At 42.0% G+C, this 24721-nt stretch overlaps 1 protein-coding gene across 2 annotated transcripts in view; it reads right to left on the bottom strand.

Annotated features, from left to right (window-relative positions):
* The window catches only part of ARHGAP29 (Rho GTPase activating protein 29), a 226620-nt gene that overhangs the window by 55847 nt on the left and 146052 nt on the right, over positions 1–24721 (bottom strand). For both annotated transcript variants that reach the window (XM_073593109.1, XM_073593110.1), the window contains 7 exons: positions 23192–23288; positions 22689–22761; positions 16555–16618; positions 11935–12072; positions 11689–11753; positions 10141–10251; positions 1105–1185 (listed from right to left, as the gene is read on the bottom strand). In XM_073593109.1, coding sequence (XP_073449210.1) covers positions 1105–1185; positions 10141–10251; positions 11689–11753; positions 11935–12072; positions 16555–16618; positions 22689–22761; positions 23192–23288 — 629 coding nt within the window. The remainder of the gene's footprint in view (positions 1–1104; positions 1186–10140; positions 10252–11688; positions 11754–11934; positions 12073–16554; positions 16619–22688; positions 22762–23191; positions 23289–24721) is intronic.

Raw genomic sequence — 24721 nt, 5'->3', positions numbered from 1 at the left:
TTAGCGGCACTTTACCGTCATTTTAGAGGCGCTATTCGGCTGCTAGCGGGGCGCTTATAACCCAGCTAGCGGCCGAGGAAAGGGTTAAATGCGCCCCTGAAGCGCCGCTGCCAAAACGCTTTGCAGGCGCTTCGGCAGCGGTGCGCATTCATTTCAATGGGCAGGAGTGGTGGAGGAGAGGTATACACCGCTCCAAAGATGCCGTTTGCAGGACTTTTTTTTACATCCTGCCAGCGCATCGCCTCAGTGTGAAGGCACTCAGGATATCACACTGAGAACTGCAGAGGAGCCGTTTTACAGGCACTTTACAGGCGCTATTTTTAGCCCAAAAGCGCCTGAAAAACGCCCCAGTGTGAAAGGGGTCTAACTGTTAGATTTTATGAGATGAAGGGAAAAAAGAAAGGAAAAACAAAAAAAAAAAAAAAAAAAAATCGGCCAAATATATCGGCCCAAAAAAATCGGCATCACATATCGGCCATCGGCCACCGCAATTTCTAAATATCGGCATCGGCATCGGCCAGAGAAAAACCCATATCGGTCGACCTCTACAGTGGGGGCTAATACAACTAAGGGAGTTGTGACATGCACTCATCAAGAGTACCTGACCAAGCCCGCCCTTTCTGCCCAACTCCTCCATTCATAGAACCTGTATTACAGCTTCTATAAATGAAACAGGATCTATGAATGAAAGGTCTGCCCTCTTCATTCACAGACTGTTTAATTCATAGAAGCTGTAGTACCAGCATCTATGAATGGAGGAGCTGGGTGGGAAGGGTGGGCGTAGTTAAGCGGTCTCTTTCTCATCATGGCTCCCACATTTCTATTAACTAAGAGGGGGAGGGCATTGGAGGAAGAAGATTTCTGCTAAACCAAGAGACACCAGCACAAGGGAGAAATCAAATTAAATGATATATACCCTTGTGCTGTTTTTTCTTTCTTTTTTTTTTTTAAAGTAATTTTAGCCTTTAATTTATATAAAAAAAAATATATAAATATAAATAAAAAATACAAGGACAGTGTTACTGGAAACAATGGTATGAAACAATTTGACTGAAGAAGATTAAGGAAACAATCACATATTAAGTTAAAACTATGTGCACCAACCATTTTCTTCTGTTCTCGTTGCCAAAGTTCTTTCATTTCCTTCCTTTGTCTGTCGAGCTCTGATCTTCGAGCTTGAAGAGGCTGCAGCCAAAAGTAAGACTGTTATGCTGTTTGAATGTTAAATCAATGTATGCTGGAAAACAAATGCAAGACCTACAAAGCACACTGGTAAAAAAAGGGAACTTCACACTTTGATAACAGCGAATCACTAACAAGAAACCATTCTTGTGTATTTTTTACAGCTGCTTAATACATACATACTAAATAACCAAGTAAAGTATTTCCATTTCAGAATGAGAAATGTTGGGTAAATAAACTAATAAACACAGTGGTATGACAGTGGGCAGTATGTTCTGGAGAGTATTGTGAAGGGCATAACAGGGGACTATTTGTGTAGGAGTAGCGTGGAGGGTATGACAGCAGACAGTATGACCAGTAGAGTAGTACAGTGGTTATGACAGTAGGCAGTAGGTACAGAAAAGGGATCGCAGATTGTATGGCCAGAGGCAATGTATGCAGGAAAGTAGTGTGGAGGGCATGCAGGGAACACTATATACAGGAGGAATAGCACAGTGAATGGCAACAGTAATGTAAAGGAGAGGAGCGCTAAGGGTACAGTGGGTGAAGAGTGGATAGTAATACATGGGGGAAAACATGGGAGGATTGTGGAGAGGTATGACAGTGGGCAGAATTAGGTGTGGATGGTATAACAACGGCAAAACATTTATTCTTTTGACTCACCAATGGTACCTACTTACATTTCCATAATTAGCAACTAAATTATTAACAATATAGCCATAGCCAAACAAGTAAATTAAAAGGTTTAGAAAAATGTGCCCCATAAATCACTTAACTCATACTGTATTTCTATATTAAATTGAGTAACTACAGAGCAAACTGGGAGCTGAAGTTGCACACAGGTGGCATTTAAAGAGAAAAGACATGAAAAGCAGTTACCAGAAAACAGTTCTGCTAAACCTAAGGAAGGTTATTTTGATTCTGGGACAGTGGCTGTAGTAGGGACGGTGAGAGTGTGTCAGTGAAATTAGAGACAATGGAGAGTGAAAAAAGCAAAAAAAAAAAAAAATAGGATTTTTTAAAACAGCTTACCTGTAAAATCCTTTTCTTTTGAAGGACATCACGGGACACAGAGCCACAGTAATTACTGATGGGTTATATAGGGTATCACTGGTGATTGGACACTGGCACACCCTATCAGGAAGTTCAACCCCCTATATAATCCCTCCCCTTGCAGGGATACCTCAGTTTTGTAGCCAAGCAATATAGTGTATTAGAAGAGGGGTGGGACCTCTGTGTCCCATGGTGTCCTTCGAAAGAAAAGGATTTTACAGGTAAGCTGTTTTAAAAAATCCTATTTTCTTTCTCGAACATCACGGGACACAGAGCCACAGTAATTACTGATGGGATGTCCCAGAGCAATGGCCTTGCAGATTTGAGCCATAGAGGCCCGGTGATGCACTGCCCAAGAAGCACCAATAGCCCTTGTGGAATGTGCCCTGATCTGAAATGGAGGAATCTTCTGTTTCAAACCATAAGCTTGAATGATCAATTGTCAAATCCATTTAGAAATGGTAGCTTTTGACGCTGCCTGTCCTCTATTGAGACCCTCTGGCAGCACAAACAAAACATCCGTCTTGCGGATCTGAGCAGTTGCCCCGAGATAGGCCTTAACTGCTCTTACTACATCCAACGAATGTAGAGATCTCTATTCCGGAGAACAGGGATCTGGAAAAAAGGAAGGCAGAACAATGTCTTGGTTTAAATGAAAATCAGAAAGCAGCTTCGGTAAAAAACTAAGATGAGGGCGCAGTACCACTCTATCCTTGTGTATAATCAAATAAGGCTCCTTACAGGAAAGGGCTGCTAATTCTGAAACTCTTCTAGCAGAAGAGATGGCCACCAGAAAAATTTACTTCCTTGTCAACAAGACCTAAGGAATCTGACTTATTGGTTCAAAAGGCTGTTTCTGTAACACAGCCAGAACCAAGTTCAAGTCCCAGGGGTTTAGGGGCGCTTTAACCGGAGGATTAAGACGCATCACCCCCTGCATAAAGCTTCGGACCAAAGAATGCGAAGCAAGTGGCCGCTGAAATAATACTGATAAAAGCAGAGACCTGGCCCTTGATGGTACTCAAGGCTAGCTTCATCTCTAATCCTAATTGTAGAAAATCAAGAATTCTACCTATGACATACTTCCTGGGATGCCAACCTCTGGATTCACACCAGGATACATAAGCTTTCCAGACTCTATGATAAATCATCCTGGAAGCTGGCTTCCTTGCATTAATCAAGGTAGATATGACAGGACCTGAGAGCCCACGACTCTTCAGAACGTGGGTCTCAATAGCCAAACCGTCAAATTTAGCATTTGTAAGGCAGGATGGAACACTGGACCTTGAGATAACAGGTCTGGGCGTAACGGTAGGGTCCACGGGGAACCCACCGTCATCCTTACTATTTCTGCATACCAAGTCCTTCTGGGCCAAGCGGGAGCCACCAGAAGTACCGACTTCCTTTCCTGCCTGATCTTGCGAAGGAGTCGTGGTAGTAGCAGAATAGGCGGGAATGCGTAAATCAGCGAGAACTGATGCCACGGAATCACCAACGCATCCGTCCCGCATGCAAGAGGATCTTTTGTCCTTGCCACAAATCTGTCTATCTTTTTGTTGAATCGGGATGCAAAGAGAGCTACATCTGGAACCCCCCATCTTTGGCATATGGCCCAAAAGATGTCGGGATGCAGAGACCATTCCCCTGGAAGTAACTGCTGGCGACTTAGATAGTCCGCCTGCCAGTTATCTATTCCCGGGATGAAAACTGCCGATATGCATGAAATATTTTCTCCTGGCTTGTATCTATAATCAGACCTTAATACTCCAGTCTTCTTACTGGTTTTAGGAAAGACTTTTCTAGGTTGAGGATCCAACCCAGGTGTTCTAGATACCTGACTGTGGTCCTAAAGTTTCCATTCAAAGAGGCTACTGACCGGTCTATCAAGAGCAGGTCGTCTAGGTATGCTATGACAGCTATACCCTGAGCTCTTAATCTGGCCAGAGGAGGAGCCAAGATCTTTGTGAACACTCGAGGTGCAGTGGCTATCCCGAAAGGCAGAGCCACAAACTGGAAATGGCGCCCTCCTACCTCGAAGCGCAGAAACTTCTGATGAGCAGGAAAAATGGGCACATGCAGATATGCATCTCTGATGTCTATCAATGCCAGAAATTCTCCTCCCTGCAGGGTGGGAACTACTGTCGGAATTGATTCCATGCGGAAGGATTGAATCCTTAGGAATCGGTTCAGATCCCTTAAATCCAGAATGGGTCTGACATCCCCATTTGGCTTTTGGACCGTAAAAGTTGGAGTAGAAGCCCAATCCCTGGTCCTTTGCGGGAACTATCATAATGACCTCCTGCGACAAAAGTCGCTTTAACGCTAGAAGGAGCGACTGCTTCTTCTCTGGGTCTCTGGGGACACTTGATCTGAGGAACCGAGGAGAGGAAAATTCCTGAAACTCCAGCTTGTACCCTAAGGTTACCGTGGAGATTACCCATCTGTCCTGGAAATCCTCTAGCCAGAGCCCTGAGAACTGTCGCAGTCTTCCCCCCACTCGAGTGAGCGGGGGCGCGCCCTCATGCAGAGGTCTTAGTGTTTTGCCTATTAGGCTTCTTCCCCCAGGACTTCTTTTGTCCCTGGGGTTGACTCTTGTCTCTGGACCCAGATGGAGGCGGCCAACGAGACTGCCTGGAGGTTGAAGCCCCCGGCGCTGGGGAAAGAGTCCGTTTGAAAGAGGGACGCTTACTCTTCTTTTTGATAGGTAAGAGAGTGCTTTTCCCACAAGAGATTCTCTTGATATAGTTATCCAAGTCTTCTCCAAACAACCTTGCACCACGAAATGGAAACCCAGCCAGCAGCTTCTTACATGGTGCTTCGGCTGACCAATTTTTCAACCATAGGATTCTACGTATATGCACCAACCCCAGTGAAAGACGGGAGGTTTGCACGATAGAATCTCTAATGGCGTCAACCACAAAGCATAAGGCCGCTGGAAGGTTAGCAAACCCCTGGGCCTGTTGTTCAGGTAATACTCTGATGACCTGCTTAACATGGTCTCTTAAGTATTGACAGACTCCAATCGCTGCTACTGCAGGTTGAGCCACTGAACCTGCTAAGGAAAAAACATCCTTCAGTAGGGATTCCATCTTTTTATCTACAGGATCCCTGAGCATCTGAGCATTGTCTACAGGACAAGTCAGACTATTATTTACGGAGGAAATGGCGGCATCAATGGCCGGTATTCCCCACATTTTAATAAACTTTTCTTCCATCGGATAAAGTGTTGAAAACTTTCTCGGCGGAAAAAAACGTTTGTCTGGGTGATCCCACTCAGAATAAATGAGCTTTTCAAGTAAATTATGAACAGGAAAAGCCTGTGCTGCTTGGAAAGGTTTCAGTGACCCCAAAGCAGAAGAGGATTCTTTAGCAGTTTCAGGTACGGGCAACTTAAATGTGGAGCGGACCAATCCAGTAAGGATCTGCACTAAGACTTTCTCCTCTTGGGAAGTCACAGATGGACCCTCTCCACCTGATTCCTCCGAAGAGGAATCATCCGTCCCATCCCGATCCTCTGAAAGGGATTCATCTCCTTTATCCCAGAACTCCTCTTCCCGAGGGTCTTGGGGAACAGAGGAAGGCCTAGTGCGTTTTCTTCTACTGAGTGAAGACGTAATCACGGCCATTAATCTTTCCTCTAGACCATTAATGGTTGAGGAAAAAACCTCTTGTGTAATGTATACAGGGGCTGAAGTGCCAGAAGCAGGTGTAGCCCATGACCCCAACGGCTCTCCCTGGCTAGCCATCCCTGGCCCATCAGGGGGGGAGGATGCTGCTGACAGGGGGCCCTCAGAACCTGAACGAGATCCCCTAGTGTCTCTGGTTCTTGGGGTGCTTGAACCTCTTCTACCCATAGTGCAAAGCAACAAGGTGTGAGGCATACAAATGAACACTGACTGATGAGCGATGTAGTCTGGCTAAAAGCCTTGCTACCCAATGCTCAGTCTGGTGTTACTTCAGTAAATGCTGCCTAGGAGAATGCCTGTGTCCCAACTTACATGCGACCGTCAGCTCTGTGTCTCTCCAAAGGCTGTGTGCACCTGTACAGAGTGCCTTAATAGCCTGCAGCTGGCCTGAGTGGGAGTCTAAGCACCTGTGCTGACGTCCCACCCCCCCTCGAATTTTGAAAAAAACGAGCGCTTCCCGTGCTGGCCGACTCTCCTGTAATACTATGGAGGAAGGCTGGGGGAGGGGGAGGAGGGAGAGAAGCTGGTAGTGAAGACCTGCCTAAACAGCAATGGTCGGAAATGGCGGCCGAGGCAGTGGTGCCCGAGCGGTATAACCACCTTCTAGACCCCTGTGGCCTCTCTCTAGCCTGGGGGGAACATTCAAACATGAGAAATCCCCCCATCCATCCTACCTTTGCAGCTGGCCTGAGACGCTGTGAAAAACATGTGCAGCATAAACACTGAGACAGACAATCCAGCATGTAAAGGTTTGTGCTCTTGGCAGCCCCCGGTGGTCACAATAGGCATAGCATACATTTACCTTAAAGGAGAAAACCTACTAGAATTAGAAAATTCTGTGGAATCTCCTCTTACCTTATCCAGCCGCAGGGTTCAGTTTACACAGACCCAATCTTCACCTCTCACGGTGGGCTCCGTTTGAAAAAACCGTCAGAGACTGGGGCCCTCTACGAATAGGGGGATCCTGCAGTTCTGGGCCCGTAAAGCACCCGGCTAGAAATTAGGCTAGAAAACCATTTTCTAATATGGGGGTCCAGCTCTCTAAAAAGAGAAGCATTACAGGTAAAACCTCGTTTCTTCGGACATGAGGCCCGGGTACCATCCAATTCAGCCACGAAAGGACACTTTGAATAGATCCGGTCTGCCTGGCTTGCCCCAGTATAGGATATAGGATATTCCCTTTGGAGCTCAGCACAGGACATCTTTACACGTCCATCACCTAAGACACTGGCGTAAAAACTGAGGTATCCCTGCAAGGGGAGGGATTATATAGGGGGTTGAACTTCCTGATAGGGTGTGCCAGTGTCCAATCACCAGTGATACCCCATATAACCCATCAGTAATTACTGTGGCTCTGTGTCCCATGATGTTCGAGAAGGAAAAAGCACATCAATAATTTTTCAGGTTATTATCAGGTACCAAATCATGGAATCAGGAACAGTGGGGGTAGTGCTGGGAATGTGAGAGGTGAGGCAGGATTTTGTTGCTGGGAATTGTTTAAACAAGAAATGGGACAGTGGAGTTGGGAGTCAGTGATTAGGAGACTGATATTTGGAATGGTGCACTGTATGAATGTAAGGGAACATTGCACATATGCTGGGGCCTGAGTGCTAAGGGGTAAATGCACATACAATGGGCATTGGCAGCTAGGAGAATAATGTACATAAGCAGAATTGGTGCTGAGAAGTTAAAGCAAATACATTGGGTATTAACTGGTTTACCTACATGAAATGGGCACTGAGTGGTTAACATACATGCCTGGGGCCTGAGGAGAAACCGTGTCAAAGACTGGGTGCTTAGGGGTTAATGCTGATATGCTGGGAACAGGTCACTGAGGGGTTAATGCAAAAAACACTTCATATTCATCACTGATGAATTGATGCACATGCCCTTGAATCAGATACATTGTGGACAAGTCACTGAGGGGTAGACAAACCAAGTGACTGAGGGGGTTAATTCTTCTTCTGTGGCATCTGGTCACTGAAGATTTATTGCACATGCACTGCAAAATGGTCACTGTTAGGTTAATGCTAATATTCTGCTAGTGTAAAACTAGTTTTCTCTACTGGAGGGCATCCTGAAGTGTAACTATAGGAAAAACTTGTTTCCCCCCCCCTGTTTTGGATAGAGAAAGGGGGGTTATAACTCCTGTCAAGTCTTTTTTCGATTTGTGTCCCCCATAAGAGATTTTTCTTTGCTTCCTGTCCCATAGACAAAACAGGAAGTGGGGGAATCCTAGCGTGTCAACCAGTGTCACCAAAACCAGTGTACTCATCGAAGATTTACCCCTTTATTGCTATTCTGGTGTCAACCCAAAATTTGGGATTTCCTTTTACTTTCGATGAGAAACAGGGTAAATCTCCCTAACAGGGGCATAGACAGAAAAAAAAAAAAAAAAAAAAAAAAACGATAGGTGTTCTTAATCCCCCTCTCTCCAATCTAAAACTAAAAAAAAAAAAAAAAAAAAAAAGTCTTGCCTTTAGTTACACTTTAATGAGAGTATGGATAATTGGGAGTAATGTGTGTGTGCTTGGGGAAGAATACAGTCATGGGACCAAGGTTGCATCCTAATATACACATAAAACCTCAATTGCACAATAGGAAGTATTGAGAAACTTTACTTTTGCAGAGAGGGGAGACAGCAGAGACTGCTGCGGAAATGAGTTTCACTCTGAGTGTTGAACCTCCAAGACCGTGTACAGGCTCAGCATGCAATGTCTATGGGGAAGACATGGACAGTGTTCAATTTGCAGTTTGTGTAGTGGGAGGGTATGACTACAGACAGAGCATTCTTCGGAGGAGAAAGCTGGAGACTGTGTGCTAGGGAAGGGATACAGGGGAGTAACCAAGACGTGTGCTGAAGGTGAGCTCTTACCGGGCAAAGATCAAATCAGTGTATGCTGAAGGTGGGATCTTATCAGGGAAAGACCATAATTGTGTGTACTGCAGATAGGATCTTACCAGGAAAAGACCAATGAGTATGTGCTGAAGGTGGGATCTTACCAGAGAAAGACCAATGTGTGTGTGCTGGAGGGTGAGATCTCACTAGTGACATACTAATGTGTGCTGGAGGTGGGATGTAAACTTAGAAATTCTATAATATAGGATTTACAAAAGCAAATAAAATATTTCATAACATACTAAATGTATTAACCAGGCAACAAATAAATAGCTAAAGTACAACTTTACTTGCATTAAAGAATACACATTAAATATTTGAAAGAATAATATTTACAATTTTCAGCTAATCCCTCACTGGTGAGAAGAGAGATTCTGTAATGTTTTGGCCAGCGAGGGAATAATGCTGTATGAACAAGTGAAAAGCCTCTTTAGTGATCCTGTGGTTGGTGAGTTGCCACCAGCGCAAGCATCCCCAAGGGTCGAGGACATACAGACTAGTAAACCAACATTTATTCTGCTACAGCCATGGTTAGATGTTTTTATTTGAAACATTTAAAAAGCCTGAAAAATCCAATGAACTTTAGATGCTGGATTCAAATATGGCGGATGGTGGGCAGGACTGGACAAAACATTACCTGTAGTCTCCCAGCAGCTGATCTTTGCATATTACGGACTTACAATGGCTTGTTCTGTCCCATGTCTCTTTGTGGAGGTGGCCATCATGATAGAGACAGGGCTTTCTTCAGGTCAGTTCCTCCAACAAGAACGGTAAGCAGCACAGCAGTCAGTCCACCAGAGCACCAAACATCACTCCAAATCTCCTGTGATTAGCAGTCAAAAGGTAGCAGCGCCTTAAAGCTGGGTAAACGCTTGGGAGTGTTTTTTTTTTTTTGTTCAGCCAGTGATTTGATTGGAAAAAAAAGCAGATCCCTGCATTCACACAAGCGATGTGGATGCAGGGGATCTCTCAGTGGGGACCCACCCCCAAATGTAACAATCTGCTTCTATTAAACAGAGAGGGGTACACACAGATTGAAATTTGGCCATATCCCGCTGAGCCAGCCAAATTTTGATACATGTATTACCCAGCCTTAAATCTCACACTGCGGATACACAGCTATGAGGTTGTAGACATAGACACACACACACAGGAGGAACTAAGCGCTCACATATCAAGAAGTGTTCTGCTATTTTTCAGGAGAAATTCCAAGCATCAGGTACATTTTTCAGAGTACTGCTTAGGCACAACTAACAGTGATGTAATAACAACCATAACAGTATTTCAAACCATTGTAAAGCAAGAAAGGGACGGCCCTACCTGGATGAATTTGTTACTCTGAAGGGCAGTAATTGTTTGCAGGCACAGCTGGCTAGCTTCAAGGTCATTCTGAAAAGCTGCCGTAAAAATTGGTTGGAAAGGCATAAACTCCTGCAAACAATAAAAAGGTGCAAGTTACATTTAAAAATAATGAAAGAAAAAGTCTACTAAAGCAAACATATAGGTAACAAAAAATTGTAACAATGACCTGCAATTACTCATAGCAACCATCTAAAATTCAGTTTAATTAAAAGAAACATGAAGGTTGTCATGGTTTACCTCTATCTCTGAATATACTGGTTGCCTAGCTGTCACTTATTTTCTTTTTGCTGCAAAGCTTCATGTTTCTGACCCAGAACAAGTATAATCATAAGAACTTCTCCAACTGTCCTAATCTACCCACGTCTTAAATTTTGGTTACTCAAAATACTAAAGACAGCAGGTCAGAACAGCTGCAAAGATAACTAGCATTAAAAGGAGGTCAGATCATACCACATTTTCTTGAAAGCCGATCAGTAAAAAAATTAATTTGATTCATTTATTCGGCTTACTACTGTAACTTGCTTTGGCTTCAATAACTAAAGCCAATAATGCTAATACTATAAGTTTTACATGCTGTATGACTTCAACATAAAAAGGCAAAAAGATTGATGTGAGGCTTGCTCTCAGAAAAGGTTTTTTAAAAGTTATGCTGTTGTGTATGCACTACTGCTCAGTGCACTCAGATTGAACAGATGTAAGCAGTGAAATTAATCTCGATGTTAAATGCAGTAACTGTAAAACTGATCCCTGAGCAATCGCTGACTTCACCAAGAATGTTGCTCTTCTATTTCTAACATGGTTAGCACCTGGGAAAGTGGCGAGCTCTACTATACTATGATTTTCGTATATAGACCAGGGGCCTTCAAGCATGTTAGTATAAAGGTTATGTTTTACAAGTATTCATGAGCTAAAAAAAAATAAAAAATCAGGTTTTATAAATGAATAAATACAATTTAAAAAATAATGAATAAATGTGCTCGTAGAAAGAAGTCAGGTCCCCCCACCTCACATCAGGGTCCCCATCAGAGCTCCCCCTTATACAACGATCCCCATCAGAGTTTCCACTTACAGTGGGCTCTCCATCAGGAGCAGGGACCAACTGTTTTGAATCCTCAGTCTGTGCACCTAGTCTGAGGATACCCCACTGACCCTAGCTTCGGGCCAGATAAAATCTCGTAGTGGTCCAGATTTGACCTGTTTGGAGACCCGTGGCCAAAAAATCTGATCATTGACACTGAATTAGTCAAATCTGCACTCACTGCACAATAAAGTCAGCTTCAATAGATGGGATAGAAGGAGTTATATGATTTTTGGCAAAACAGAGAAAACTCAACTGTCAATATTCAGGACATGATGATGAGGCTTGGGGTGGGTTGAAAAGAACATTTTTGTCAAAATGAGCAACCACTAATAAATAAAAAAATAAAAATTCACCAGAACTTATAAATGCAACAGTGGTAAGCGTGAATTACATTTGTGCTTATTTATACGTATACACAGCATTACCTGTGGGGCAACTATAGACTTTGCTGTTTCGGCCATTTTTGCAATATTTCTAGCAGCTTCAGCTTCTGAAATGAGGAGGACAGACTTTTATACAAATGTGGCCAGGAAAAAAAAAAAAAAACATTACTGAACAACATTCACTAAAACATCTAATAATTTAGAAATCACATTACTGACAGTCTCAAGCACAGACATGGCAACAGAATTAATTCCAAAGCTCATTAGACACTGAGAGAAGGCACTCACCCACACTAAGCCTTTTCTCTACCCAGGCCAGGATATCCTTGGCGTATTTTGACCATGCTTTTGCATAGGCCAGTGCAGATTCCACACCACTGTCATTCCGCATGAGCATGTTGTCCACTTCTTCTGCACGTAGGTTCCCTGAAAACAACATGTAAAAGAAAAATAAAAGAATTCTAATCGGCAGGCCCACGCTGGCTTGCAGGCAGATCTGGCCAACAGAGACTGCTCAAGTAACTCTGATCTTGGATAGTTCTATAATGCTGCTTGACACTAAATAGGATTGACAAGGGTTTTAGAATGAAAGGGCCAGAGACACAAGCAACTTAGATGAGCCTGTCACCTGCCATATGACTACTAAAATACTTAAATGTGCATACTTCAAAGGATAGGCTTTCTAAGAACAAAACTGACAAATCCAAACACATGTTTGTTATATATTTAGTGCATTTCAGAAAAAAATATTCCTCTTTTCCAGCTAATGAATAAATTCTTGTCATTGGTTATTCTCCATGAAAAATCTGTTGCTCTATGGTCACCCCAACTCTGGAAGAACAATTGGTCAAAGAGGGGTGGAAATGTCTGAGATTGCCTCTAGAGAGGCTTTTCTCAACCAGGGTTCCTCCAAAAGATGCTATGAGGTTCTTAAGGAATGAACACTGTCTCCTAGTATCCACTGACATCAATGATTTTTTAGCTCTAGGTAACAGGGGCAGTCTTCCACTGATCATCGTAAGGGGGTCCCTTCTTCCACTGGCCACCAAAGCAAAGGACCATACACAGACCACCAGTTTAAAGAAGGCACCATTTCCACTGCCCATGAAACTAAAAGGAACACTACAATGTCCCCGTGTGTCTTCTCTAGTCATTGGTTTCATTGAATTATTAAACATAGGTTTATCTCATATATCACAGAGCACAGGAGTGTTAAAAACACTGCTCTACTTTGGGTGTCAAATATGCTAGGTATGCCACATACCTATTTTTTAAAAAATTTACACTAACACATATTTACACAGATCTGATTAACAGGTAAACCATGCAAATCTGCATTTAAATCCTTTAACCTGATTGTTGCTACCATTTTATGACCTATACAAGATCTTGCAAGTTGACGATTTCTATGTCTTGATAAAACCATAAGTCACAAGACTTTCAGCATATAATGTTATATGAAAGACAACATCCCTAGGATTCCTTTAGATATGCACGCTACATTGACCAGTTAACCATTATTACCCTGCAGAGATAAGAAAAGTGTATGCATATCAAACCATGGCAGGTATGGTTTATTTTATAAAATACGGGGGAACTTTTTTTTTTAATTTGCTGCTCCTTCCCCCACCCTCAAGCACATTTTCATTATTTGTATCTCTGACTATTGAAGAATGGCACATGCTGAGGATTTTAGGACTGCTGGCATTGAATCAGTTGGGTATCTAAAGTAAAAGTTTATTGTCAACACAAAGATCCACTTATTTATTAAAGTAGCAGTTTGTGAGTTGTGCCTGTATTAATAATACTCCTCAAATTACGAAGAGCTAGATATGTTATTAGATTAAACAGGCCCATCATTGTATAAACAGAAAGTATTTTTTTTTTCTGGCAACACAAAATTGCCAACCCACGCAACACAAAAGCAGCCAGAAATATGTTCATGGCCTTAATTCCTAAATCAAGATATACACAAGGCCCAACTTCTATACAAGTTGAGATCATTTGAAGTCCCCTTTCATACAGCATTACCCTTGCCATAAAGCTATCAAGTCACAGCCTTGGGATCACCACGTTACAATATGCCTATACAATCTTTCTACAATCAATTTTAGATTCACCAAATTTATGTAATATGAATACCTATCCAATCAATTTGTAGACAATCAGGACTACATAGTTGTTGGTGGATCTAAAAAAAAATTGTACTATAAAATTTAAATCTGTGTAGTGAATTTTAAGCTCATCAATTTGCTTAACAATTTGAACGTAAATCTCCATTTGATTTACCAACAAATTTGTGGTGCAAGGGCCTTCCTGATTGTATAGTGATTGACTGCATAGTTTAGGCAAGTCCTCAAATTACAAAGTTATGGTAGATATTAAATTGATTGCACAGAGATCATATAAAATCAAAAATGTTGGCTGCGCCTATCTGTGTGCAATACAATGAAAGCTTTTAAACCAAAACCTTGCTTTCAAACCACAAAACTGCTTTCATAATTCAGCAATGGCGACCCTAGGGGGGGGCCCAGAGGGGGCCCTGACCCCCCCAACATTATGCTGTGCCCCACCATGTGCCCCCCCCCCCCCCCCCCCCAAAAAAAAAAATTTTTTTTTTTTTTTACAAAAAAATCAATGTCTAAGAGGGAGAGAGTCCCCAGTCAGCTCCTGCGGGTGATTCCTCCCCCCTCCCCTGCTCGCTGACACTGCATAATGCGAGCGTTCACACAACCACGGCCACCTGATCTGCTCCTTCACCTGCATCCTCATTGGCAGGGAGAAGAGCGAGTTGCAGGAAGGACTCCACCAGGACTTTCAGTTACTGAAAAAACAGACTGATTTCTCCCGTCCTTAGGACAGGAGGACCAGCCTGTAAATTCCAAGAGATGCCAGACCAGAGCTGTCAATAGCAGGGGCAGGACAGCAAGAGGAGGCTGGGGAACCCCACAGTGGCAGAACACCAGGGCCCGGAGGCAAGACAACCTTTGCAACCCTGATAGTTCTCCCACTGCTTTGGATCCTTATATTTTCTTGATATGCTGGTGACATATATCTCTTGTTTTCTGCCACCCTGGGGGACCCCAATACAGTAGGAAGGGAGCTCACTGCAGAACATGTGAAAGGGCCCGTTGTGGGGTCGTAGTAAAGGGCCCCAGGATATAGATATATATATATATATATATATATATATATATATATATCTCTATATCTATCTATATCTATCTATCTATATACACACACACACACACACACACACACACACACACACACACATTTTATAGTTGCCCCCCTACTTTTGTCCCTGTCCCCCCATGTGCCCCCCCCTAAATTTGAAAGCTGGAGACGCCACTGTACTTCAGTGACAAACTTTCTTGTGCACAATAAAATAAAACAAAATGTGACAGTCGCAGATGACTATAGTTCAATTATTAGTGCTTTTTTTCTTTCAAATAATTTTCCCTTTAAATGTGCTTCTCATAGCCCACAGTTTTTCCTCCTTCACCCTTGTGGATTTCAGGTAATACAATTGTGCAGCGACTTCCACCACCTTTAACCACTGTGCTCGCCTCCACTTTAGACCTATTTCCAGGTCTAAAATCACCTTCCCCTGCTGGGGTCAATTCCAGGCTCCTCAGCTGTTCAATCTCCTTCCTCTCTCCTCACTGAACTGGCTTTGTCTGGACTTCCTTTCCTCCACATCCCCTTTGTATAAACCCCTGAGGAAGTCACGTGATCGTGACGATATGCGTGGGAGGAAATCGGGTGACAAAGTACTGTGTGCATACGGGAGCTGCTGCCCCGCCAGATGATCTTTTAAAGCTCACTGTCAAGTTTTAATGTAAGTGGATATTATGCAATATATGTGAAACCTTTATATACTACACAATGGGAGTGTATCTTTAATATTGAGTGGACGTGGAGGAAAGTAAGGTTTTGGTTTAAAAACATTAATTGGATTGCACATGGATAGACGCAGCCAACATTTTTTTGTTCTATTTTGTTTGCAGTTGTGGGAAGACAATTATTTGGTTGCAGCCAGACACAAGTTAGAAGTGAGGAACACATTCAGTTAGGGAGCGTGGGATAATACACACCTGTTTTACAGAGATCATATAGTCAGATAGTAATGTGTGGTGAGCTTAGGGAGCAGGAGAGTTTTTGGCATTGACAATGGAAAATCTGGGGTGTGGCTTAAAGTGGAACTAAACCCCCCAATCCTTTACAGACAAGGAAACTGCCATCCACCCGTAATGGAAGGAACGGAAATTGAATAAACTATGGGCTGCTTAACTTTAAAACGCCAAGAGACCATTTCAGCAAAAACATTCACGGTAGTTTTGTTGGCAACCTTTAAAATCCTGTTGGGGTGCATCACCGAAAGCATTGCGACTTGCCCTGATTCATGTACTTTTCACCGGTTCATGAGTGTCAGTCTACACTGGATATTCCTTCCTCAGTGCAACCCCTTTCTTACTCCCTGGCCACTTTGCGCGTCACATTTGTACTATAGGGTGGGTGGAGCCCAATAGGAAACTTATAGACAAGATCCCTGTCAAGTCCCTGTTAGTTCTGACCGTGTACGGCAGTGGGCCGATCCATAGCTGCTTTGAGTACTGGCATACCTCTATACACCAGCTCAGAGCTGGCCTTAATTACTGCCAGTTTCCTTTTCTGGTGGCGATACTTCAAGAATCGGACACTACCATGGTTTTCATGTGGCAGCCATAGCAGAGAATCTGTCACTATTACCAACATTGGTGGAAATGCTTGCCTGAAGTAGGCACAGCTAGTTCTTAAGAAAAACTACCGCCAGAAAACTGTTAGGACTACTGAATACCCCAGATCATGTTAATGTGACCAGATTTGTTAGGCAGAACACATGACATTTTCTGTTCAAGTCTTCACCTTGTATATCATCTCTCTCATGAATCGATCCAGCCGAGTCCTCCACAGAGAGATTTTCAAATGACTAAAAACAAACAAAAAAAAACCCAACACATTACATTAGAGGTTATAGAATGTACAGACCTAAATAAATCTTTCGTGTGAGATGCATTGTCAGCGCGATTCTACATCCTCTCCTAAAGCTGAACTTTAAGCTGGCCGTACATTATACAATTTTCTTACTTGATTTCCTTTAGATTTACCCTCAACTATGTAGTGCAAGGTACTGCTTGACTGCGTACAAATTGAAAGTGTTTAGGTTTGACCTCATATTATATGGTTTTGGGAAATCTAAAGGAAAATTGAACAAGAGAATTGTAGAATGTATGGCCAGCATAACCTTCAGTCTAGCACACTGGCACAGGCTTTTTTCTAACTGAAATTGCTTACTATGATTTCACTGCAATCTGCAGACTTCCCACAACGTGCGTTAGAAGCTGTGTTGTGTCAAGATAGAGCCCACCTCATTTCCTGGCTGGACGACTTTCAGCATCATCTATCACTATTCTCCCAAACCTGACTACTCCTGGTCCACCTCTTCTATTCACTGGATTTCAATCATGGAGGCTCGGCATCACGTGGTCATCATCTGCTGAGGAACACCCACTTCTTCAGACAAACATCCACCCATCAAGACATTTTGAGATTTCTATAACTTCTCTTAAGAGCCAGCCCACTGCTTACAGGCTGAGAGGGTGCCGAGATATTTCCAGAAAACTATTAACAGCACCCTGCTGATGTCTCCCACCAGCCATGATTGGCCTGCATTATGTAAAAAAGCGCAGAGTCCCAGTTATTACAACATACTGGATTTAAATAAAGTATGTCATGGAAATGTAAAAGTTTTATTTAAAAATGTAATTAGCATATTTATGAGGAGAAGGGGTGGAGGGTGGGAACAAAAAAAAGGTAAAATATAAGCAGAATAATCTTCAGCTTTAAATCAAAGATCGTACATTAGTTTGTTGTAGCAAATCTGTTATCGGTTGTTCCCTGGTTTCTGGTAAACTGGTTTCCAGAGCTATAGTTTTCGGGTTCGTTCACATGTGTGTTAATTATGAAGAACAAATCAATGCTCATTAATGTGCCTATGACATTCATGTTGTGTTTTTGAAGTGTTGAAAAAGCATGAAGAAAGCTTTTTAAATGTCCATGAAATAGTGTAAAGTTTCTAGAAGGGAAATGCTCAGTGGGGAACCAATGTAGAGGAAATGATCTGCTTTGAGGTGCGTTTAAGTTGTGGTGTGATAGCAGGCATTTTTTGAATTCTCTGCAAGATGGATTCCTATACTTTAATCACTGACACTTGGCTTGGTCGAGCTCAAAATAATCATGGAAAGAATGGTCTCGTGGAAAAGGGAAGGGTGTTGCACCAGTATTGAGTACATCTGATAGCCTTGCAGAGAGGCTTTTTCATACTCTAACACAAATTGTGGGTATACATCCAAAATTCTTTGGTTATACCCGCATGAAGGTGTCCACGTTTTATGCCCTTCTTGACATTATAAGACCCCGACTGATGTGAGCTACAACTGACATGAGGTGTCCCGTGTCACCAAAACAACATCTCCTTTTAACTTTGTGTTAGGTATTGTCTAAGCAGTCTCTTTATTGCCATTTCTGAGGACAATTAACCCATCAGGCCCCCTGCCTTCTGAATAACAGTGCATGGATTCCATAGCTGGATATTTGTTTAAATATCAGGTATTTAATCTATCCACCTCTTCTCCGAGTACTGATACAATATTATCAGCCTTCGTCAAAATTTTTAACAAAACACAATGTTACCATTTCTGTGTTTACTGCACTGTGTGGTGCCCACTAATATTCATGGCAGGCACTGAAGTATGATTATGAGACTTTATAATCACTGCTTAAATGCCGCTTAAACACAGGGATGCACATGTGAACGAGCCTTCACATGGAAAATGAAAACACAGATGACACATTTCATAAGCCAACTGAATATATTCCATAGCAACGTTTTCCAAAGGGTTACTAAACTTTTCTGTAGATGGGACACAGCACAGCTTAGTATTTTTGGCAAAAACTGCCTTATAGGCGACCATACATCCTCTAGTGCCAGCTAACCATTGTAGACACTGCAGGGAGCAGGACAAAACTGTCTGAATGGGCTTGAGAATTTTCCAGTGGAAATGGTAACATACTAACTAGTTCCTGGAAGCCAAGGAGGGTGGGGCATGTGCTTATTACCAGAACAAGCATCACTTTAGACACAAAAGTTGTGATTGTGCCACACCAATTAAAGTTTGGAAAACACGGCTTTGGGCTAAGGTTTTAAAGAAAATACATTGGACACAAGGTAACGTACAAAGATATGTATAGAGGGCCATATACAATCTGACAAAATGTAGAAACAAACGCCCAGCCTGGTCATATCAATATTGTAGGGATGTGAATAAAGTTGATACCCATCAAAAAGTCAAGGAAGTGAGTCAAAAGGAAGTAGAAATTGGGATTACCATGCTAAACTCTAGCCTATGCGATAAAGTGAGTGTCAGGGCCAACTAGGGTGCAAAAAGGATACCACAACAGGTGTGGAAAACAATTAGGAAGGAGCAGTAGGGGTGTAGAGGACAAGATTGCCCAGTCAGGGCTCATTGGGCGAGAGCTGAGATGCTTACAAATATGGTGAAAGTTAAGGGGATGAAAGTAGAGCTAAAGTCACTAGGTGAAGCAAAATCAGAGCTGCAAAACATCATACAGGCAAGCCACACTGCAGAGGACTGCGTCTCGGTCATGCAATTGGGTAAGTTCTTCCAACCAATGTAAAATGTTTTTAATGTAAAAAAGAAAAAAAAAGTGCAATACATTGGGATAGTCTTTACAGGAATCCCTGTGGAGCCCAGGATATACTTAAAGCTGAACTTCCAGATATATGTAATCTTACTTGAACCTATGTGGTTGTTCTTCCAGATCTGTGCAATAATCCAGTGTGAAATTTTGCCTCTATGCTGGAGCTTCTTGTAATCAAAACCAGTCATTCCTGTTCTTTCATTGTACAGGGTGACTGGTCTCGTCTCTGCCCCTACAGTAATTTTCTGAAGGCAAAATATAGTGGGTGGGGCCTGATGGGTCCCTCCCACAGCACTGCTCTCTGCACAGGCATTTGGTGCGCACACACAGGATTCATATCCTTTGTGGCTATTGAAGAATATATTTTATGACTAGAGTTCAAAAGGCAGAGTTCCTACTGCCCATTTAAACGGACATCTGAGTGACAGAGGACCATGCAAAGCCTGCAACATAAGATGCACGGTGGGCCACAGGTATGGAAAGACTACCATAAGTACTTCCAGGCACAGCAAGGTCTTTTCACGTCATCACTGTTACTTTTATCCTTGCAGTTGGACTTTTAAAACATTGGACAGGTCAGGATTGTTTTATCTGCACTACAACAAATATGTAAATGGTAATGGACTGCTATAGAGAACACAGACACCATCATTTGGTCTGGTTTTTAAAGTGGAAGTTCAATATGTATTGCAAGTCAGAAATAACTTGTGGAACTAAACAAAGCAAGCAACCGTGCACTAAATTTAGGATTATTGTTATAATACCGGAGGGTCCCGATTTAAAGATTTGAAGTCCTATCATCATTTCTATTGGAAATCTTACATTATGCTAGCCACTTGAATCCACAGAGAGAGTTGGAAATAAAACAAAATGTTTTAAGAAATGTACGATTATATATCTGGTATTTATTTAATGTTTTAGTGGTCTATTGTGCCTGCATGAGAGATCTAATCTGTCAGTTAAGCTGCAAGGTGATCCTATATGTAAAAGCAGCTCTAAGGATTGTGCTCCAGAGAAACCAATAAAACAGAGAGCGAAGCAGGTAAAATGAGCAAGTATCATATTAACATATCTACATCAATATAGAAGAATACACAGGTAAGCACAGTTCTTTTTCTTTATACAAACTTGCAGGCACTTTATGCTACCTTCCTAATGAGGGATTGAAGTTAAACCATACCAATGTACTCTGCTGGAAAAAACACAATCAATGGATACTTTCACAATTTGCCATGTGATTTCCTGTAGTGATTGGATCATGATGCAGCTCTCTTTTCAGTGTAATGTCCCCGAATCAAGTCTGGTGGGTTAAATAATGAATACTGGGACATTCCATTTTGTGTAGCTCATTTTATAAAATCCAGGAAGTCAACTGACTTTCTAAGCAAACAATACAGGAAAAAAAATTGTTTTCCCACTGAAGTGGCGCTATAGCGATGCAAATAAATCCACACTCATAATGACAGTATTACAGCGAGTTTTCAAGGGAATTCTGACAAAATGTAAAGTGTATGTATACCAATAGCTTTTTTAGATTTGGACATAGGAAACAAGGTTACAGTATCTCACAAAAGTGAGTATACCCCTCACATTTTTGTAAATATTTTATATCTTTTCATGTGACAACAACACTGAAGAAATGACACTTTGCTACAATGTAAATTAGTGAGTGTACAGCTTGTATAACACTGTAAATTTGCTGTCCCCTCAAAATAACAACACACAGCCATTAATGTCTAAACCACTGGCAACAAAAGTGAGTACACCCCTAAGTGAAAATGTCCAAGTTGGGCCCAATTAGCCATTTTCCCTCCCCGGTGTCATGTGACGCATTAGTGTTACAAAGTCTCAGGTGTGAATGGGGAGCATGTGTGTTAAATTTGGTGTTAATCGCTCTTACTCTCTCATACTGGTCACTGGAAGTTCAACATAGCACCTCATGGCAAAGAACTCTCCGAGGATCTGAAAAAAAGAATTGTTGCTCTACATAAAGATGGCCTAAGCTATAAGAAGACTGCCAAGACCCTGAAACTGAGCTGCAGCACGGTGGCCAAGACCATACAGCGGTTTAACAGGACAGGTTCCACTCAGAGCAGGTCTAGCCATGGTCGACCAAAGAAATTGAGGGCATTTGCTCAGTGTCATATCCAGAGGTTGTCTTTGGGAAATAGATGTATGAGTGCTACCAGCATTGCTGCAGGGGTTGAAGGGGTGGGGGGTCAGCCTGTCAGTGCTTAAACCATACGCCGCACACTGCATCAATTTGGCCTGCATGGCTGTCATCCCAGAAGGAAGCCTCTTCTAAAGATGATGCACAAGAAAGCCTGCAAAAAGTTTGATGAAGACAAGCTGACTAAGGACTTGGATTACTGGAACCATGTCCTGTGGTCTGATGAGACCAAGATAAACTTATTAGGTTCAGATGGTGTCAAGAGTGTGTGGTGGCAACCAGGTGAGGAGTACAAAGATGAGTGTGTATTGCCTACAGTCAAGCATGGTAGTGGGAGTGTCATGGTCTGAGGCTGCATGAGTGCTGCCGGCACTGGGGAGCTACAGTTCATTGAGGGAACCATGAATGCCAACATGTATTGTGACATACTGAAGCAGAGCATGATCCCCCTCCCTTTGGAGACTGGGTCGCAGCATTCCAACATGATAACGACCCCAAACACACCTCCAAGACTACCACTGCCTTGCTAAAGAAGCTGAGGGAAAAGGTGATGGACTGGCCAAACATGTCTCCAGACCTAAACCCTCTTGAGCATCTGTGGGGCATCCTCAAATGGAAGGTGGAGGAGTGCAAGGTCTCTAACATCCACCAGCTCCGTGATGTCGTCATGAAAGAGGACTCAGGTGGCAACCTGTGAAGCTCTGGTGAACTCCATGCCCAAGAGGGTTAAGGCAGTGCTGGAAAATAATGGTGGCCACAAAAAATATTGACACTTTGGGCCCAATTTGGACATTTTCACTTAGGGGTGTACTCACTTTTGTTGCCAGCATATTAGACATTAATGGCTGTGTGTCGAGTTATTTTGAGGGGACAGCAAATTACACTGTTATACAAGCTGTACACTCACTACTTTACATTGTAGCAAAGTGTCATTTCTTCAGTGTTGTCACATGAAAAGATATAATAAAATATTTACAAAAATGTGAGGGTGTATCAGAGAGATTACTCAGTAGAGGAACACTGAATATACTTCTTACTGGCTTCGAGGACTATACATTTTTTGGATTTTTACTGTACGCAGTAAAATTAGTTAATATAAATAACTTACCCGACTTCTACGAGATGCATGAAGCCCCAGTGATGAGCCATTGTCTACATCTCCCATAAGGAAATCTGAAACTCTGCAGAGGAAATGCGAAGGAGAAATATGACTAAGCCGACACTATAAAGCAGAGCCAACACCAGACAAGCAAGGACAACTAATGACCTATGACCTGACATTATTTCCCTTGCAGAATCAGCCATTACTATGTAAGAATTCTACCTTGATGGCTTGGATAACACAGAAGCATACTTCTTTTGACAGACCTCATCTAGGAACTAGATGGGGGCTAGGAATTTTATAAAAAATTACATTTTACAGCCATCAGGGTCACTTTAGGGTGTTGGGGTGTTTTACTTATTACACATTTCTCAGCATTAGCTTTACAGTAGCTATTGTTATCAATCATGCAGAACATAGAAATGAGGTAATGGGAGGATGACTATGCTATGAATAAAGATTCAGCATACTTCTGTGGTCTGATGTTTTAATAGTCCCATCACACTTACACGCTGCCGAAGGTGAATGCTAAAGTGTCAATGGACGTGAAGATTTCTCCAAAACTTTCCCTCCTGTTCTCTTCATTAATGTTCTTGAAGTTCACAGCTATAAAATATCAAAGACAAACAATCAGCTAGAAAGTAAGATTAAGGCTTTAAAACTATATTTAAAAGGCAAACTTTTAGCTTGGGATAGGGATGCAAAGGTTAGACTTCTTACTAAGTATACGGTGTGCTCGCAGGGAAGAATCAACCCTGGGGACCATTGTAATCAAGACAGAATCTAATAATAATAATAATAATAAATCTTGCAGGAGAGAAAGGTTCTGAAGGCAACTAAGATGGAATTCCCCTCACTTTAGAGAGACATTTCCTCTCACTCCTTGTTGTGTCTTCAAGACAGAAAGTCAATGGAAATCTCCCCAGCAGAAAAAAAAAGCCTGATAGAGGTTTCAACACTTCCCTACTGTATTTAAACAAAGAAAATACATTTCTGGCTATATTTACACACACAAACAAGGCCAGCAGAAACATTTGCCCTTCCCCAGATTATACAATAATAAAGTCATGTCTCTGTTGTTGCACAGCAGATCAGTGTTAAAAAAAAAAAAAATACATTGTTTTCAAGCAAAAATTCTCCAGTGATAACAAAATATAAAACTTTACATTACTCAGGATAAAGACAAGGTCACCAAGATAAGGCCTGTGTGGTAGGAAAAAAACACCATTTAATATACTAGTGAATTAGAATGTAGATTTTTTTTTTTTCTGTAAGTTCCACAGTTTTGAGTGGAAGAATAGGCTTGGTTATATACAACTTGATAATGTCCTACTCTTAAGGTCCAATGAAAAGATGCTCAGGCCATACTGGGGTACCCCATAGGAAGTCATAAGTACTATTTACTACTGGGTGGGCAAACTGGCAAATCTCTTTGCAACCTTCCAGAATAATTCCATGGTGGGCTTTCAGTTTCAGTGATGAGCCCATTATACTCCACCTCACACCCAGCTGTAACTGCTGCATTTTAAAGACTGTAAATATATGCAAAATCTCCCAACAATGGGATTCTTTAAGGCAACCAAAAACTACTGGGATAAAAAGTCATAATTGATCATCTTTATTATACACTTATCAATGCTTGGTACATACAGGGGTGGAAGGAAATTATTCAGACCACCTTACATTTTTCAATCTTTGTTATATTGCAGCCATTTGCTAAAATCATTGAAAGTTCTTTTTTTCCTCGTTAATGTACACACAGCACCCCATAGTGACAGAAAAACACAGAATTGTTGACATTTTTGCAGATTTATTAAAAAAGAAAAACTGAAATATCACATGGTCCAAAGTATAATTTAAGGGGGTCTGAATGCTTTCCATCCCAACTGTAAATAATCGTACTGCTGAACATGTACAACACCCCGCGACCCCACAGGCAACAAAGACGTAGTGATGATGACTTGCGGGTGTGGGGAAATACCCAACGATGTTCAAAAAAATCAATTTTCTTTCTTCAGGGGTGTATAGAGATGAGGATA

Source organism: Aquarana catesbeiana, linkage group LG07, assembly GCF_042186555.1.
Source record: "Aquarana catesbeiana isolate 2022-GZ linkage group LG07, ASM4218655v1, whole genome shotgun sequence".
Lineage (NCBI taxonomy): Eukaryota > Metazoa > Chordata > Amphibia > Anura > Ranidae > Aquarana > Aquarana catesbeiana.
The sequence above is the reverse complement of the archived record's forward strand: the minus strand, read 5'-3'. Positions and strand labels throughout refer to the sequence as shown.